The sequence below is a fragment of the Mauremys reevesii genome, linkage group 10, assembly GCF_016161935.1.
Source record: "Mauremys reevesii isolate NIE-2019 linkage group 10, ASM1616193v1, whole genome shotgun sequence".
NCBI lineage: Eukaryota > Metazoa > Chordata > Testudines > Geoemydidae > Mauremys > Mauremys reevesii.
In genome coordinates, this window is record NC_052632.1 from 70,122,916 (window position 1) to 70,143,146 (window position 20,231).

The window sequence follows — 20,231 nt, forward strand, 5'->3', positions numbered from 1 at the left end:
GGTTAAAAGACAGGGAGCAAAGGGTAGGAATAAATGGTAAATTTTCAGAATGGAGAAGGGTTACTAGTGGTGTTCCCCAAGGGTCAGTTCTAGGACCAATCCTATTCAACTTATTCATAAATGATCTGGAGAAAGGGGTAAGTAAGGTGGCAAAGTTTGCAGATGATACTAAACTGCTCAAGATAGTTAAGACCAAAGCAGACTGTGAAGAACTTCAAAAAGATCTCACAAAACTAAATGATTGGGCAACAAAATGTGGATAAATGTAAAGTAATGGACATAGGAAAAAATAACCCCAACTATACATACACTATGATGGGGGGCTAATTTAGCTACAACTAATCAGGAAAGAGATCTTGGAGTCATCGTGGATAGTTCTCTGAAGACGTCCACGCAGTGTGCAGCAGCAGTCAAAAAAGCAAACAGGATATTAGGAATCATTAAAAGAGGGATAGAGAATAAGATGGAGAATATCTTATTGCCCTTATATAAATCCATGGTACGCCCACATCTTGAATACTGCATACAGATGTGGTCTTCTCATCTCAAAAAAGATATATTGGCATTAGAAAATCTTCAGAGAAGGGCAACTAAAATAATTGGTAGTTTGGAATGGGTCCCATATGAGGAGAAATTAAAGAGGCTAGGACTTTTCAGCTTGGAAAAGAGGAGACTAAGGGGGGGGGGGATATGATAGAGGTATATAAAATGATGAGTGGTGTGGAGAAAGTGAATAAGGAAAAGTTATTTACTTGTTCCCATAATATAAGAACTAGGGGCCACCAAATGAAATTTAATGGGCAGCAGGTTTAAAACAAATAAAAGGAAGTTCTTCACACAGTGCACAGTCAACCCGTGGAACTTGTTGCCTGAGGAGGTTGTGAAGGCTAGGACTATAACAGTGTTTAAAAGAGAACTAGATAAATTCATGGAGGTTAAGTCCATTAATGGCTATTAGCCAGGATGGGTAAGGAATGGTGTCCCTAGCCTCTGTATGTCAGAGAGTGGAGATGGATGGCAGGAGAGAGATCACTTACCTGTTAAGTTCACTCCCTCTGGGACACCTGGCATTGGTCACTGTTGGTAGACAGGATACTGGGCTGGTTGGGCCTTTGGTCTGACCCAGTATGGCCATTCTTATGTTCTTATGTATGTTGCCTATCCTTCAACATCCTCCTCTGAAAGTAGAAACAGCTTCCATGTTGAACAGGATCTACACAGTTGTTTTCATTTTTCTTTTTCTTCTGCTGATTTATTTCCATTTTGTGATGATTCCTACTGGGATGTTTGCATGACTGAGATCATAGGAACACATGTGGCATTGGATTTTGGGGGCTGCAAGGTGTTTTGTAATCTGCTTCCAGTCAAAGAGAAATGTCAGTAATTGTATTACTTTGTACTAATATTCCTTAGAGTTGGACAGCTTGATATATTGTTGTTTCCAAAGGATATAGCTTGTAGTGAACTGTGCAGAAATGTTTGTCACAACTGATGACATTCATGTCATTTATCTTGAATGTATTCTATCCAGAGAAGTTGCTGCAGTCATTTCTGTTTAAATGTATAGTTTGAGGAGAGCTGTATAGTGCCTAAAATGCACTCGTAGTCTGAGTGATCATCTTTTAAATGATCTTTTTTATAAATTTAAACAGAATAAGGCATTCAGCATTCTCAGGCAATGAGGGACAGAAGATAATCTTTGTCTGATAAAATACTGATGTTTTGCAGTATTAGACACGAGACTGCAGTTATATGTGGAGATGGGTGTGAAGAGTGAGAAGGATTAAAATCTAGCTCTGAATGTTATGTCTAGAACCCATCTCCAGTTAGAAGTTGTGCAATTAGGTATCCTGGTAACAGAGTTCACACTAAGTGGAAAACTGTAAAACTTCTCAAAATAAGTTACACTTTCCTAGTTTACTAATTTGAATTTAAACTAGAAAAATTTTGCTATGCTAAGTATCAGAGGGGTAGCTGTGTTAGTCTGGATCTGTAAAAGCAGCAAAGAGTCCTGTGGCACCTTATAGACTAACAGACGTATTGGAGCATGAGCTTTCATGGGTGAATACCCACTTCGTCGGCACAATGGAGTGGTGATTCAGAAATAGGCATAGACTTATCCTCATATATTTGAATCCGGTAGACAGGGTGGATTTGATTTAAATCACTAGTCAGGAAGACTCGATTTAATCATGGATTTCTACATAAAAGTGCCATTCTTGTTGGTTATAACCTTAATACATATTCTCCACAACTCAGAGATGGATGAGATAGTTGAGACCCAAACTGGATCTCTTTTACGGCCTGCTGCCATTATAGGTTTTCCCTTCTAGTGAAAGAATGGTATGGTAGATTCAGAGATTAAAGTAAGCCGGTACAGTCCGGTACGGCGTATCGGCAAGAGCCAGTATGCCGTGCCGGACCGGCTTCCTCAGGCTGGCGATTTAAAGGGCCCAGGCTCCCCGCAGCGGCTGGAGCCAAGGGCCCTTTAAATAGCCTCCCGAGCCCTGCTGCTGGAGCCCTGGGGTAGTGACAGCAGATCTCCGGTGGCAATTTAAAGGGCCCAGGGCTTCTGCTGCTGCGGGGAGCCCCAGGCCCTTTAAATCACCACCCGAGCCCTGCCGCCACTACCCTGGGGCTCCGGCACCAGGGCTTGAGTGGCGATTTAAAGGGTCTGGGGCTCCTCGGAGTGGCCAGAGCCCTTGGCCCTTTAAATCACTGCCAGAGCGCCGGGATAGCGGCTACAGGGCTCCGTCAGCGATTTAAAGGGCCCAGAGCTCTGCTGCAGTAGCGGCAGCCAGAGCCCCGGGCCCTTTAAATTGCCCCTAAGGCCAGGGGCTCCCAGCAGCTCTGAAGGTGATTTAAAGGCCCTGTCTCTTCCGATCAAGGCCACGCCTCTTCCGGTTGAGGACACATCCTTGCTCAGGACTCCGGCGTACCGGTAAGTCCATTAACTTACTTTTATCCCTGGGTAGATCTCAAATCAATGAAGGCTACACTCAAAAAGACCTCAAGACTTCTGGAATATGCTGCTCAAACAGTTTCACTTTTGTTTCTAATGCCTGTCCCTTCCTTCTCACATTTATCTCCAGACTTCTTCTCCTTGTTCAGATCCATTCCCCATCAATCTTCTATTCATTGAACTTTTTGAAACTTTACACTTCTAGAGAGAAGTAGGGGATTGACTCTGTGTACACAAATTTACAGAGGGACAGTAGGGTTGAGGTCTGTTATTTCTCACCTCCTGTATATTTATTTATTTAAAAACATTTTTGCTGTTAGCAAGCATGTTATCTCTGGAGACACAAATCCACAGTGTGAGACCTGCAAAACTAAGCATCTCTGATAGTATGTTCTAGACTTAGCACTGAGTCCCAGGGGTCTCTTACTCCCGGCTGGCTGGCCATCTGTGGCCCGAGAACCTCCCCAATGTGGCCTGCGGGGCTCCAGCAATTTTGGGGCCGGGTCTCTTCCTTGGCCCTGCCTGCTGTCCCAGGGCACTTCCACCTTCCCCCTCACGGGCGATATAAAATGACCCAGGGTCCCCCCACCACTGGCAGCACAGCGGAGCTGAATGGCTTCTGCCTGCTCACTCCACGTGTCTCCGGCCCCTCCCTATGGTCCCTGTGGCCAATGGGAAGCTGCGGGGGCAGTGACTGCGGGCAGCAGTGCACGGAGGCCCCCCAGCCTGCCCTGCCTAGGAGCCCCAGGTAAACGCTGCATCCCACCACCTCTTCCCACATGCCCCCTCCTGCCCTCAAACTCCCTCCTCGAACCTGCAATCCCACCCCCTCCTCCTGCAACCCCCCACCCCCACCCGAGCCCAGAGCCTACACCCCTCCCAGAGCCTGCAACCCAACTCCTCCTCCTGCACCCCCAGCCCCAGCCCGGAGCTTGCACCCAGAACCCAAACTCCATCTCAGAACATGCACCCCAGACTCCCTCCCAGAGCCTAAACTCTCACCCCTTCTGCACCCAAACTCCCTCCCAGAGCCTGCACCCCAATCCCCTACCCCAGACCACCTCCCCCACCCAAACTCCCTCCCAGAGCCTGAGGCAGGTGCGGGGCAGAGTTTGGGTGGGGGGAGCAGAGTTTTTTGGGACAGGTTCTGGGTGGCATGAGTGACATTATTGGCCCGCTGAGGGGATTTGAGGACTGGCACTGGTCCTAAGGTAAATTGAGTTTGAGACTCCTGATCTATATAGAAGCCCCTGGAACCGCATAAGAATGGGTCCCTAATCCATGAATATTGGAACTCATTTACAAAACTTTTCTTAAACATTACATTAATATATTGTCTCATACTATAGAATTAGAATTTATAATCCCTGTTCCATGATGAGATATCTTTGAGCTATAATGTATCTTAATTAAAAGTATCTTTAGATAGGTTTTTTTCCCCCTCAAAAAGCATTTTATCAAAAAAATCCGATTTAAATTTAAAAAATCCAATTTTTTTTATAGATAATTGATTTTTATCCACCCTGCCGGTAGATGAAGTCAATCTTTTATTTCTGCAGTACTTCCTGTATCTGATCAGATGTTTTAAAATCTAAACGTGACCATTTATTTTTTTTCTGTCTATCCCTCACCTGCTTCTCTTTACAGTGTAAAAAGTCTGCTGCTCTTGGTGAATGTGCTCATGGATGACCCTGTTTTTGGAATTCACAGTCACATTAATTCTGGTATTAATCTATTGCTAGAAAATTGGGTATGATTAAACTCAGCTTTCTTATTATATTCAGTGATATTAGGCATTTTGAAAAGCAAAGTCAGTATTGCAGTGTTTTGTGTTTTTGAAATATGAGTAGCAAGACTTAAAAGTTCCAGAAAGGAAATCAGCATATCTTTAGTATATCAAGTTGAAATGAAGACTGCAAAGGTGTTTAGTATTTTTCAAAATAGTGTGATTGCCTCAGCAATGATCTGTCTTCCTTTTCTTGCCTGAAGATTGACCCTTTGCTTCTTTTTTGCAAATGTTTTGTTTTTTTCTAATGGAAATGTGATTAAACATTAACAAAAAGATAAATTGCTGAAATATAAAACACAAAACAAGGAAAAATGCAACTTAATCATAGTCATCAGTACTGTCTGTTTGTGGTAATTGCTAGAAGCATGGTCAGGAATAGAAAATATACATTTTTTTCAGTATTAAATTTTTTTGTGTGTAAATAGTGTAATTAGAAGTGGCAAAAAGAAAGGATAGATGTTTCCTTAGCTGTCTCTAAGAAGTTTAAGAACTGAACCAATGATCACCAGGTAACATTAAAATCCACAGTTATCTCATGTCTTAATAAGAACTTATCAAGGATAAAATACCTTGGGCCTCGCCCAAACCATCTCTGTGCAGGCAAGGTGTACATCCATTGAATGCCAAAAAGATGGTGTTAAAATGTGGGCTGCAAGGAGTAAGGGATTTCTTAGTAGTTTTGTGATTATTTTTTTTCTGTGCCAGATAAGCAGGAAAAGGCATGTTTATGGGCTTGTCTACACTACCCACCAGATCGGCGGGCAGTGATCGATCCAGCGGTTGTCAATTTATCACTTTTAGTATAGAGACGCTGAGCGCTCGCCCGTCGACTCTGGTACTCCACCAGAATAAGAAGCACAAGTGGAGTCGATGGGAGTGCGTCAGCTCTCGACTTAACGCAGTGAAGACACTGCGGTTTGTAGATCTAAGTAAGTCGACTTCAGTTATGCTATTCAAGTAGCTGAAGTTGCGTATCTTAGATCGACCTTGTGCAGTAGTGTAGACAAGCCTTCTGGGTAATTTACTACTTTTTGTTAAAAAATAAATAAATTAAAAAATAAAATAAAAAATTCCCCCTGGGCCCAAAAGCTTCATTTTGGGGCAGCCCCACCATTTATCTAAAGTCTCTAAATGGTCATTTTAAAACCCGCACTGATATTGTAACTGCTAGGTTCTTACTGACTTCATCTGCCATTTCTGTGGAGTGCAAAATACTAATCCTCTCTCTCCAGTCGTAACATTTCTCATGCCTAGTAAATTCTCAGGAAAGATCACAGCTGTGGTTCTTCTTTAAAATACATCCTGCCTTCAAGTTAGACTAAACCTATAGTACATCTCTTACTGTGTTGATTCTTGGTTTAAAAAAACCTCCTCAAAACCCACAGTATTACCAAAAAAAAAAAAAGAGAGAGAGAGAAGCCATTATTATGATGATAAGCTAAAACCATCTTAAAAATTGGTTTGAACTGTGTGGGCATTGTGGGGTGCTGCCCTACTTTAGCTTCTCTGTGTCATTTTGTGAAGTTATGTGGGTTGTGGGTTCTTTTCTGAGTGGAGAAAGCTGTAGTGAGGTTTTTTGGGGGTTTTGGGGGTTTTTTTTCTCCAAAGCAACCTTACTAGACCCTGACCTTCCAACCTCTTCTGATCTACTAACTCTCTCCTTGCTGCTTGACTGGTAATGTTAATTTGATCACTATCTGACCATATGAAAAACTTAACTAAACCCTAATAAAATGACCTAAAAAAGGTAAAGACATAACCAGTTAATTGGTTTACAAGAGTTTATTTCCTTCCTAAAGTGCAGTTACCCTACAAATTCCTTTTATGATAAAGTACATACAAGAGTAACCCAGATTATTTTACCCTATGTTTAATATACGAAATCTGATGAGTCCTCCTTACAGAGTAAATCACTTTCCCAAATTCATACATCTAAAAAGTTTACAAGTCATGGTAGAGGGGAACAATGTTTCCTCTGACTTCCTGAATATGCACTTGAATTTGCCAATAGAAGCAATATCAACTTGTGAAGTTCTTTTTCATATTACTGGAAGAAATCCAGATAGGCCAAATAATGATTGATTGTGATGCTTATAACAAGAATTAAAATATCTCCTTCCCCCCCAGAGTTAAACAGGTGATCAACAACTTCTTGTAATGGAGCATTGTCTAGTAGTTATAGAATATGAATGGGTGATTGTGAGTTTCAGGTCCTGTTCTAGGTTCTGCAGTGCTCTTTGTACTTTCGCAAAGTATAGTGGACACATTGCTGAATTCCTTTTTCCCATTGACTGAATAGTAATTTGGCATGTGAAGGGCATACTGCATTGTTCCCTGTATATAGGAATATCTTCATCCACAACTGCAATGTGGCCACTGTTAGGATAAGGATGGAAGACAGCAGCTGTTAAACGGCACACAGTATTGCAACACAACAGTCAAGGACAAAAAGTGAAGACTACTATGAAATCCAGCTAAGTTTACAGGAGGAATTTTGGGAAATCATGTTCTGTCTGCATAATAGAATCTGTCCAGGATGCTATCCTCCTACGAAAATGTCTATGGAGTCATTAATGACCACAAGTGTGGTCACAGCTTTTGTTTATACATCTTATCTAAAAGCTTGAAAATACTCTTTTGATTTAATAGACTTGAAGGGGGATGGGAGTGGGAGAGATCACCGTGAGAATATCTGTTCAGAGGAATGGACTGGAATGGCCAGTTTTGTTCCAACAGCTGTATACATGTTAATTTTCCACGCGGCATACAGTTATCAGGCCAATAGATACTGTACAAATGTAGTTTTTGGACAAGGAAGGGCTTATTGATCTTGCATATTGTAAATATCAATATACCTATACTAAAATATCAGCTGCTATAGCTAGCTCAAAATCTGTTCGATCACTTTTTACTAGGGATGGGAATACAACTTCTAACATAGCATTGCAGCAGTTTGGGGTTTACTTTTCTCTTATGAGGGAGATGGGTTTTAGGAAGAGTATTAAGGAAAACCTTTACCCCTCAGAAAAATGATGCCACTTAACTCCATGATTCCTATAATTTATTTTGCCTCTTAAATTGGATTGGGCAATAATTTCATGCTCTATCTGTTACTGGTTCATATGTTGTTGTAGGATCTCTGTTTTGCTTTACTCTCCCTTTCACAGACTTAACTCTGGAATCAGTTAAAGGGGGAACAGGGCACAACTGTCCTGGACAGGGAGAAAGAAAGACCAAATATAAGGGACATAGTTTAATTAGTTCGCAGCTTTATTACTTAACTTATCTGGGAACTAACCAGCAAAAGTTCATGCTGTACAGGTCATGATTTCTTCATCATTTCCTCGTGGTGGAGGGCTGCTATCATCCCCACCCTTCTGCACAGCTGGTCCCAGCACACAGCTGAGACCCCACCTTACCTCTCCTATAATGAAGGTTAAGGGGCAGGGGAAAGGGGTTGTCTCCTCTATACCATATGTTAGGAGCCCTCGCTTCTTTAAGGGCTGTGTTCCCACACACTCCACTTCTGATTCCGGTTTACCAGAAAACTGGAACCTAAGTGGAACAAGTACCAGCACTGGCCACCTGCTAAATTGTGACATCTTTAACTTTACCTCCTGACCTGTCTCAAGGGGCCCGGAGCTGCTGTGGTGAAGGCAAAAAAAACCCCGACAACAAACAAACAAAGAACCATCCTGCCTTGGCCATCTGTCAATAAGTTGAAAATTCCTTTCCAATCCCCCAAAAAGCAACTAGTACAATTGCCCACAGCAGACCACAAAACCCAATCCTATGCTAATCCTAGGCCTGGTCTACACTATGTGTTTAAACCGAATTTAGCAGCGTTAAACTGAATTAACCCTGCACCCGTCCACACAACGAAGCCCTTTATATCGATATAAAGGGCTCTTTAAACTGATTTCTGTACTCCTCCCCGACAAGGGGAGTAGCACTGAAATTGGTATTGCCATGTCAGATTAGGGTTAGTGTGGCCGCAATTCGACGGTATTGGCCTCCGGGTGGTATCCCACAGTGCACCATTGTGACCGCTCTGGAAAGCAATCTGAACTCAGATGCACTGGCCAGGTAGACAGGAAAAGCCCCGCGAACTTTTGAATTTCATTTCCTGTTTGCCCAGCGTGGAGCTCTGATCAGCACGGGTGGCGATGCAGTCCCAAATCCAAAAAGAGCTCCAGCATGGACCGTACAGGAGATACTGGATCTGATCGCTGTATGGGGAGACAAATTTGTTCTATCAGAGCTCCGTTACAGAAGACGAAATGACAAAGCATTTGAAAAAATCTCCAGGCTATGATAGACAGAGGCCACAGCAGGGACTCAGCACAGTGCTGCATGACAAGCGTAATGGAAAGCCAAAGAATCAAATGGACGCTCATGGAGGGAGGGAGGGGGTACTGAGGACTCCAGCTATCCCACAGTCCCCGCAGTCTCCGAAAAGCATTTGCATTCTTGGCTGAGCTCCCAATGCCTGAAGGGTCAAAAACATTTTCCCGGGTGTTTCAGAGTGTATGTCGTCAATTTACACCCTTCTCCCCCTCCCCCCTCCTCTCCCCGCCACCCTTTAATGTCCTGCCTGGACTATCATAGCAGCTGGAGGCTGCCTCTCCCTCATTTTATCTCACTAAAAACTCAGTGTTTTTTATTCCTGCATTCTTTATTACTTCATCACACAAATGGGGGGACACTGCCACAGTAGCCCAGGAGGGTTGGGGGAGGAGGGAAGCAATGGGTGGGGTTGTTGCAGGGGCACCCCCTAGAATGGCATGCAGCTCATCATTTCTGCGGGATCTCTGGGGCTCTAACACGGAGCAGCTGTGCTCTCTGGTTCTCTAGTACACTTGCCCCATATTCTAGGCAGGACTGACTCTATTTTTAGAGAAAACATAAAGAAGGGAATGACCCGGGGAGTCATTCCCATTTTTGTCCAGGCACCCCCGGCCGACCTCAGCGAGGCCAGCCAGGAGCACTCATGACAGCAGCAGACGGTACAAAAGGATTGATAACCGTCATCGCCAATTTCCAATTGCAAATGGTGCAAAATGACTGATAACCATCATCTCATTGCCAGTTTACAATGGCAGACGGTGCAATAGGGATGGTAACTGTCTCTGCTACCTTGCAAAGGCAAATGAATGCTGCTGTGTAGCACTGCAGTAACGTGTCTGTCAGCAGCATCCAGTACACATACGGTGACAGTGACAAAAGGCAAAACAGGCTCCATGGTTGCCATTCTATGGCATCTGCCAGGGCAATCCAGGGAAAAAGGGCGCAAAATGATTGTCTGCCGTTGCTTTCACGGAGGAAGGATTGAGTGACGACATTTACCCAGAATCACCCGCGACACTGTTTTTGCCCCATCATGCATTGGGATCTCAACCCAGAATTCCAATGGGCGGGGGAGACTGTGGGAACTATGGGATAGCTACAGGATAGCTACCCACAGTGCAACGCTCCGGAAATCGACGCTAGCCTCGGTACATGGACGCACACCGCCAAATTAATGTGCTTAGTGTGGCCGCGTGCACTCGACTTTATATAATCTGTTTTAAAAAACCGGTTTCTGTAAAATCGGAATAATCCCGTAGTGTAGACATACCCCTTGGGGGAGGTGAGTGGAAGCTACTAATTGGGCATAAGAGAGGGCACAGGCCAAAGGGGCAGGGGTAATATACCCGTCACATGGGATAGTGACTTACCTGACCCCCCACCAGCCTTGTCACCAGCTGAGGTGATACTTACCCTCTCAGTTCCCAAAGGATGGGAGATGCTTAAAGAAGGCTCTATACCCTTTTTTTCCTACCAGTCCAGATAAAGCCTTCCCGCCTTGAGGTTGCATTCTCACATCTCAGCCAGTGAGTGAAGGCTGAAAAACAGGCCAACAAGCAGGATTTGCTAAACTAAGGAATCCACCCCAGACTATTTGCATGGCATCATCAATGTACCAGAAGTGATTTAATCTTTTTGCTGCTGAAGAATATGGTGAGATCAAAGATCTGGGCTTGGAAAAAAAAAATCTAAGCTTTCTTTTCCATAGTGGGATGTGTTCCTAGTAGTCTCTCGCCTCTGGGGCTTTCTTGCTCCTACTGGTATGTGTCACATTCTTCTGTAGTCATAGCTGTATTGAATATATTGCATTTTCAAGGGTACTGAAATATAGACTGTTACTTCAGAAATCATTTGAGAATGGTTTTCTTGCGGTTCTTTCCTTTATGTGCAAAAAAGCTTTATGAAACCTTTTTTCTCCAAAATGGATCAGTTGAACAGCTAATATTTAAATAGCTGCAGCAGTTTTTCAGGTGCTTACCAAATAAGTATGAAGACAAGATCTCACCACCTTTCCAAGAAGTTATGCTTTAGAGAGACCAAGTACAAAGGATGGTTGAAGGAAATCACTGGCAAACAGAAATATAAAATGTTGCAGCTTGCACATGACTTATGGATTCCATTTATTTTGATGCTATTACATTTTAAGTTGTCAGCGTTCAAAAAACATTGATGGTTTGGTTTTCACACTTTTTAGGCGGGCTTGTGGAGAGAAATGTATATTTGATGTGAGTGTCTAAAGACTAGAGACTTCTTGTTATGATTTTTCTCATGTGTGGTAATGATGGTATCACTCTCTTAAACTTTAATTAGGTATTTGTAATACAAGTTGCAGTGTAAAACACCACTGTCTCCAGTGCAGTTACTGTAGTGAACTACAAAGGTGTGGATTGATTACATGATTGCTCTTAAAAAAAATCTATATTAAAACTGCACTGTCATTTGAAGTAACTTATGAAGGATCCTGTTTTTTGGTATTTTTTTCTGCCTATGATGTTGAAAGTTTACTTATGGAAAATTTACGTCAGGTGTTTAAAATCAGTTAAAGTTATTTGAGGGAAGATGGGCCAAGTGGCATGATCGGATTTTAAAAAAATTCACTATGCTATTTTTTAAAAGAGCAATATATATTTAACTCTAACCTATAGGGTCTCAGCTCCTCTGTATTTTCTCTATATCTACCTTCTTCTCTTTAGTAACTGGCTAAGCATATAACTTGGACTGTGAACAACCCTCTTAATCTTCAATAAAAATTTAGTTAATATATTGACTTCACATTTAGTAGTCTGCAAGATTGATTCTTCATGATAACGAATTGTTCCATCCGAGCTAATATCTTTCACACTAACATGGAAAATTGCTCTTGTGTAAAGATTTGAAGATAACGTCAAAATGTGATAGTTGTAGTTTACTCATTATACTGAAATATTTTTCCTATCAAAAAGTCCAGGAAGGTTTTTGTTTGGCTTTATTGTTTAAATGGACACCTTCATTCCTCCCACCCTGTATACATTGTGTTCAGAAGTGTTGAACCTCAGACATTTTGGAAATGACTCATAGATGATATCTAGAAAATAAGTAGTAATGAGTAATACAGAAGAAAGATGTAATTTTGTATTCTGAGAGACGCCTATGTATAGTTCCATATCTGTATCTAAGTTTAAAAAGGAAAAATGTGTTAGTTAACAGAATTTTAACTACAGAATGTTCCCAGAATGCTGCTTGCTTGAGGCAGTCTTGTCTGATTGCATCTTCATTTACATTGTTTTCAGTGTTGTTGTAGCTGCATTGGTCCCAGGATAATAGACAAGATGGGTGAAGAAGTGCTCTGTGTAAGCTTGAAAGTTTGTCTGTTTCATTTATAGAAGTTGGTCCAATAAAATATTACCTTATCCAGCTTGTCTCTCTTGGTTTACAGGTCAAGAAGGTATGTGGATTATTTAGACATGCTGAAATGATTTGACAGTAGAATGTTTATTGGGAGTCATTGAGGTCTATTGACTGTAACTATTCTGAATATTAGGAAACACTATTTCACTAGGAGGTTGGTGAAGCACTGGAATGGGTTACTAGGGAAGCGGTGGAATCGCCATCCTTAGAGATTTTTAATGCCCGGCTTGACAAAGCCCTGGCTGGGATGATTTAGTTGGGGTTGGTTCTGCTTTGAGCAGGGGGTTGGACTAGATGACCTCCTGAGGTCCCTTCCAACCCTGATAGTCTATGATTCTGTGATTCTAACAGTGGATTTGGAGCCTGCTTATAGAATCATTTTAGTCAGCTTGCTGTGAAGGCACATGCCAAAAATCTCAATGACATTTTCAAACCTTTTAAGCACAACAGCAATTTTATTTATTTATAAATGGGAATTTATTAAAGGTGCTGATTCCACTTGCAGTTGATACCACAGTGGCCCCCTGCTATCTTTCCAGAATAAATGACTTTCTGCCTTGTACAACCTGTGGTGCCAATATAATGGTGGCAGGCACCTTCAAAAAAATTAAACTAGATTTGCCTGCTATTTTGTTCAGAGAAGACTCTAACATCACTGTGGCGGCTTGATCTAGCTAGTACTGTTGCAGATATTTTTTTTTGCGTGTGACTTTAATTATTTTGAATTGAATGATATCAGAGGGACATACTTCTTTGGTGTTTCTCACATTGAAAAATGACATATTTTAGCTATGATAAACCTTTTAATTAATGTAATCTAATTTTACATATTTATATGGGCCTCCCATTTCAGTAGTATCTGAGTGTCTCTCAGTCTCTAATGCATTTATCACAACCCTTCCCTGAGGTACAGAAATATTATTATTCCCATTTTACAGATGAGGAACTGAGACACAGAGGGACTCTGGGCTTGTCTAGATGGAGAATGTGTAGCAAGCTGGGGTGCAAGCATGTGTTAGCCTGCCATGCACTGTCTGTCTGTGTGAAGCCTGCTACCATGCACTAACAAGTTCGGTAGTGCTCATTGATCTACTCTGATGGGATACTCCTAGTGTGCTGTAGCAGGATCCACACAGACTGTTAGTGTGTCATACTAATGCGCTGTAGATTTATACGCAAGTTGCCACACACGCTCCGTCTAGACAAGTGCTAACTGACTTGCCCAAAGTCTGTGGTGGAGCAAGAACTACTACACTTGTGCCTGCAGTGCCCACACAGCGGAGTTACAGTGCAGCACTTTGCTGTGCACTGCTATTCACACCCCTTTAATCCGAACTGCAGGGGAGTGTAGTCATGCCTTAAGGCAGCATGTGGCCCAATTAGCACACGGTTCCCAGCTGCCTGGCAAGGCGGGGTCCGGGCTGCCCTGCCGCCCAGCATGGCCTGCCACACATGTTGGGAGTTTGGGATCGAGGCTGCTGGCCGGCCCTGCAGGATCCAAGCTCCAGGGCAGCCAGCCGGCCCCGCAAGCTCCAGGGCAGCCACCTAGCCCTGCGAGCTCTGCGGCAACCACCGGGTATCTGGGGTGGGCAGCTGGCCGGCCCCATGCGGTGTGGATCTGGGGTCCAGGGTCGGGGCTGCTGGCAGCGGGCCAAAATGCTGTGTAAGTTGAGAACCACTGCCTTAAATTACCCTGTTTAGAATCTTCTTTCCCTGGTGATTTTTCTCCTTTTCCATCCAGCAAATGGATAATTTGTGATTTTCCAGTGCAGCAGAAAACAATATGAATCCATTTGGTTTACTTTTCTTCTTGTGCGACAATATCATTAATCATATAAGCATGGATGTGTCTGTGTCTGGGAACAGCGTGTCTGTGTATTTGAAGGTTCTACAAAAATAATGGAGTGATTTTTTTCCCCTACACTGGACAGCCTGAACCTACAATACTTAATTCAGGCTTAACTCCTGTCAATTGAGAGTAGAAGTTTAATTAGATTTCAGTGGCGATTTGACTCTTTAATATTCTTGATCGGGTATTAAACAACATGAAACTACAAAGAGAAACTGTAACAAAACTAATGCAACATTCTGCTGTGTAAAGAACTCTCAAAGGCAGCTAATGCAATGATTTTGCAATTTACTGTGAAATAAAAAGAAGCAGCTATGTAGGATATCTAAATATTTCATACCCTTTGAATTAAAATTGTAGACATTAGATTTCATTAATTTAAAATCTAATTAATGCTTTGAATTGTTACTGGAACTGTGACTTCCTAACTACGTATATGTTTTGGCAAACTATAAAAATGAGGAACCATATAACACAGCAAAAACACTTTTAGGGAGACTTGAGTGAACTTCCCAGCTAAAAAACTGACTTTTCTGCACTATTGGTCCTTTCCGATAGTTGAGATTATATAACATTCATTTCATTTTTATTAGTCTAAATCAGTTAAATAACTTAAGCTGAAGAGTATGTGTGCGCGTGTGTGTGTTAGACGGCTTATTAAACAAACTCAAGATTTTTGGCTGTTCTAAATCTTAAAACTTGTGTGTAAAAGACAATACATCTCTTTGTAAAGCCTGGTGTAAAATGAATGATCCTGTTTCAGATGTGTCAGTATCTGTTCTGAGAAAATGTTTTAAAAGGGGATGGGTTTCCAGTGATAAATATATAGGGGGAAAAACAGGCAAAAAAATTTTTTTTATTTTTTTTTAACAGAAGACTTGACCATTTCCTAAATTGAAAGTAATATAATCATGTTTGTACCTGGGACAGTTTAATGAGATCACTTGTTACTACTGGAAAAAGAACAGGAGTACTTGTGGCACCTTAAAGACTAACAAATTTATTTTAGCATGAGCTTTCATGAGCTACAGCTCACTTCTTCGGATGCATAGAATGGAACACACAGACAGGAGATATTTATACATACAGAGAACATGAAAAGGTGGAAGTATGCATACCAACAGGAAAAGTCTAATCAATTGAGATGAGCTATCATCAGCAGGAGGAAAAAAAACTTTTTGAAGTGATAATTAAGATGGCCCATAGAAGGTGTGAGGAGAACTTAACATAGGGAAATAGATTCAGTTAGTGTAATGACCCAACCATTCCCAGTCTCTGTTTAGGCCAGTGTTAATTGTATCTAATTTGCATATTCGAGTTCAGCAGTTTCTCTTTGGAGTTTTTTTGTTGCTATGTTGCCATTTTAATTTTGTATTCTATTGAGAATATATAAAAAAAATTGCAAACTTTTACAATTGGAGCTTGACCATTGGCTATCAGAAGAAGATATACTTCAAATTTCAAATATATTTAAAAATAAACCCAAATCTTTGTTTCTGGTTTGTCTCTATAGCCTGTTAAATGCATATGCATTAGAAAAGGAGAAGGCTTTTGCCATTTAAAATTACTACATTTGTCACACATCTCACTTGGTGCAGAACCCTTGCTAATTATTATAATAGTTGCATTTTACTGAGCTTGTGAGGCAAGCAGCTCTGTCACCTTAATTAAAACAAAAACATTTCCATGAGAACAGCTAGCATTCAAACTGTTAACCACAATACATAAAGAAATGTGAATTCTGTTGCTTATTGAGCACTGACAATGTCTTTAGTGTAGTACAAACAAATGAGGTGCAGCCCCTGACCTAGGATGCTTACTAATGGGCAAGGAAAAATCTGATTGCCCAGAAAACAGCTGAGATATTATTGGAGCAATACCTCAGGTTTCCTGCCTGCCAGACAAGGGCAACAGGGGAAGTAGTGGTGGGCTGAGGTTCAGCTGCAGTTATGAAAAGCACTGTGCTTGCATCTTCAGTAGCAATTACTTTTATCAGCAGGGGAGAACTCTTATTTCAGTATAACTAAGTAAACAGTTGAGAGAAGTTGTTTTAAATATGGCAAACTATTTTTTAAATGTTCTTGTAAAACACTGAATATATGAGATGCTGTGTTAAAGTTTTCCAACTCTGTCCTTATCTGTAATGAATAAAAATGTTACCTGCTGATAAAAGTAATTGATAGTAAAGATGCCAGCAGTATTGCAAGTACAGTACCTGCACCTGCCATACAAAGCAATCAAATAACATTTAATCCTGAATTGTGTCCTGTACCCTGGGGCTGATTTCAGACCACATCTCCATAAGGGGCCTATATATAAATATTATAATTATTTCCTGAAAGATGTGATGAATGTATGTACTTTACAAGTCATAGTACATTTTGTAAACCTACATAGGGTAATTTTAGGCATCTCCTTTTTTAAAAATACGAACAACTTTGGCCCATCACTGGTATAATTCCAATGATTTCTTTTATGAATTTGTCCACTTAAGTGTAGACCTAAGTCATAAGACCCGTTATATGATAATGAGTCCCCAGCAGCTGTATTGCTTTCTTTGAATGCTAGAATCTTTTGGGGGTGATGTTAATTCAGTTAATTGCCTTAGTTATGATTTATAAAGTGGAAGTTCAGTAACAATGGGTATATGCCAGTTTTTAACTCATATTTTTAGCTAAAGCAGTTTCTTGTAAAAATTGCTTTTCTTAGCCAAATTAATAGATACTGCTGATCTTTAATTTGTCTGCGATTGATAATAATAGTATATACATTTGCTTTATTTTCAGTACCGGATGATCTCTCCATAGAAGAGAGAGAAGAACTTTTAAACATTCGTCGCAGGAAAAAAGAACTAATTGATGATATTGAGGTAATTTATTTATCTGTAAGGTAAAGATGCAAAGAAGACTACCTCAGTACATTTAATGTTGTAGCAATATGTTATGGTGTATTTATAATTATATATTTGGTAACATTTTCAAAAGCACTTAAGTGACTTGAAAGTTATCTAAGTTTAGATTCTTAAGTTATTTAAGCACTTGTGAAAATTTTACATAGTGATTTAAGAACCTAAATCTTACTGACTTTCAGTGAGACGTAAGGCTTGTCTACATAAATGATTTCATGGCAAACTGGGGTGTGAATCTACTCTGCACTACCCTGCTGCAACTAACTGTTCATGTGCACTGTGCTGACACACATTAACAGTTTATTGATGCTCTATGATCTAACTAGTCCTGTTTCAAAGAGGAATAGATTAAAACACATTAAGGAATTATTAATGTGCATCAGAGGGTACAAACAGATAGTTAGTCCGTGGCAGGCTAGTGCAGGCTAGATTCACAACCCAGCTTTTGTAGACAAGCCCTTAAATTCCTAAGTCATTCAAGCACTTTTGAAAATTTTACCCTGAATTCATATAATACATTGTGTGTATCTACATACACTTCATTTGTATAGTTAATACTTCATATACAGAAATACTGGAGATGATTGTGGGAAGTAGTGAATTGAGATATTGGAGCAGGGAATTTTCATACTGAAACTTACAAATAATACTTGTATTGGCAATGAGACTATGAAAAAGGATAAGAGAAATACACTATGAAAGATTAGGCTCTTGGCATCGTTGGTCAGGAGAGATGGCCCTAAGCAGTGAATTTTGTACTGAGAGTCAGAACAGAATCTCAGCATAAATGAGGTTTTTGGATCTAATGGTCTGAGTAGAGCCCAGTGACAAGAGAGCTCAGTGACAAGAGAGCCCAGTAGAGTTCTGGTGACAAGATACAAATGTATATCTATGAATTAATGCTGGTGTAAACTTCAAACCATATATCCTAAAGGGGCAACAACTTTTATTGATTCATGTTTGGATAGCACAAAAAACTCCCACTGCTATTTATTGCAGAAAACCCTCACCACCATTCTGCATTATGATTCATTTTTGCAAAGGCCAGTAATAAAAGGAAGAGTAGGGACCACATCTAGAAAAGTATGATATCTTCAGCTCACCGTCTTCGCACATGATCTGTGGCCTTCTCTTCCTTCCTTTCCTTGCTAATCTAGTCATACTACTATTAGGATGTCCCAGGTAAGATTTTCAGTAGAGCCTCTCTTTTCCACATTGAGTTTTCAAGCTAGAATAGAGGGCTCTGCCCTTTTTTTAATACTAATTCAAGCCAGATTCTAGCAAGCCCTGATTATGCAATTCTCTCACAGCTCTACTGACTCGTAAATAAAATGAAATCTATATTGATCACATTAACTTTGTTTATGGCAGAGTGAATATCTTTAAAAAATGCTATAATACTGGTTGGTTAACTTACTTTCTTTTCCTTCTTTTGGCAGAGGTTAAAATTTGAAATAGCAGAGGTTATGACAGAAATTGATAATCTGACTAGTGTAGAAGAAAGGTACGTAACTCTGACAAGCGTTCCACTCAGTAATAAGATACTGGCAAAGGTGTTTCAGGAACAGGAAACAAAAATTGCTTGTGTTACCAAAAACTGGATATATATAAATCTTTGCTTGGCTTGTTTTAAGATCTGCAGAATCCATTTAGATATCATACGGCTTTTATTTTGTCCTTGCAGAAAGTTGGACTTAATGATCTGATAGAATTTTCCATAGGTGATAACTAGTGGGTCCTCTTTGTAACATGATTTTAAATAATAGACTATTTTTGGTTGTCACTTTTTGGAAGTAAATGCCTTGTGATACTATGATTTTTTTTTGACTATATAAAAATAAAATATCAAAAACAAAGTTGAAAATATAAATAAAGTCAAAGTTTAAACTATTGCGTTCAGCAAGAGCAGCTGATAATTTTTATTTTTTTTTGTCTTCCAAATGAATAGCAAAACTACACAGAGAAATAAGCAAATAGCTATGGGAAGGAAGAAATTCAACATGGACCCTAAGAAGGTAGAACAATTTGTATTTGTTAGGATTTAAGTTATTGTTAATGATATTATTTTTGGCAAATGCAGACCAAACTGGTGGTAATCAATTAAAGTTAAATTTAATGGTGCATTTTAAAACTCCCCAAACATTCATCAGGACACTGTTATGGCCTTGCAAAATCATCATGAAAATGGGCCCAGAATCTAATTGTGTCCACCCTTTACTACAATGATAATGAAAAGAATGATAGTAAATTGTATATCTATTAGAGCAAACATCTTTCTTGTAGTCAGAATTCTAAATACAGTAGGTAAGTCTGTCAGTATACTCATTGTAGCACGCTTGCACAGAGACTTGATAACACGTGATGGAGATATTCTGTGTTGATATGCCAAATTCAGTCCTAAAACTATTTTACAGTTTGGTCAGAAGTTTGGAGCCCTTTGTTATATAGTCTCCTACCTGGCTTTTTAATTTGTGCTCACAATTAACTGCTCATATAAACCAATACATTTATATACACCAGGGTTTCTCAAACAGGGGTAGTCGCTTTTGTAGGGAAAGCCCCTGGCGGGCCGGACTGGTGTGTTTACCTGCCCCGTCCGCAGCTCCAGCCGATCGCGGCTCCCACTGGCCGCGGATCGCTGTTCCGGGCCAATGGGAGTTGCTGGAAGCGGTGGCCAGTACGTCTCTCGGCCCGCCCCACTTCCAGCAGCTTCCATTGGCCTGGAACAGTGATCCGTGGCCAGTGGGAGCCGCGATCAGCCGGACCTGCGGACGGGGCAGGTAAACACACTGGCCCGGCCCGCCAGGGACTTTCCCTACAGAAGCGGCGACCCCTGTTTGAGAAACCCTGATATACACAGATGCTAATGTGCATTCATAAATAGCACTTACACAAATAATTGCAAGTAGAAACGTAGTCATCACTTTTTAAAAAATATTTCTTAGCTTATTATTTGAAGAAATATTATGTCTAGGGTTAAGACTGATGT

At 40.7% G+C, this 20,231-nt stretch overlaps 1 protein-coding gene across 5 annotated transcripts in view; it reads left to right on the forward strand.

Moving 5' to 3' along the window:
* CYTH3 (cytohesin 3) overlaps nucleotides 1–20,231 on the forward strand; it is a 94,546-nt gene that overhangs the window by 22,644 nt on the left and 51,671 nt on the right. For all 5 annotated transcript variants that reach the window (XR_005585904.1, XR_005585905.1, XR_005585906.1 and 2 more), the window contains exons 2-4: nucleotides 17,121–17,203; nucleotides 18,682–18,746; nucleotides 19,191–19,257. Coding sequence is in view for 2 of the 5 variants with exons in the window: in XM_039493467.1 (XP_039349401.1) it covers nucleotides 17,121–17,203; nucleotides 18,682–18,746; nucleotides 19,191–19,257 (215 nt within the window). In the remaining 3 variants the exon portion in view is untranslated. The remainder of the gene's footprint in view (nucleotides 1–17,120; nucleotides 17,204–18,681; nucleotides 18,747–19,190; nucleotides 19,258–20,231) is intronic.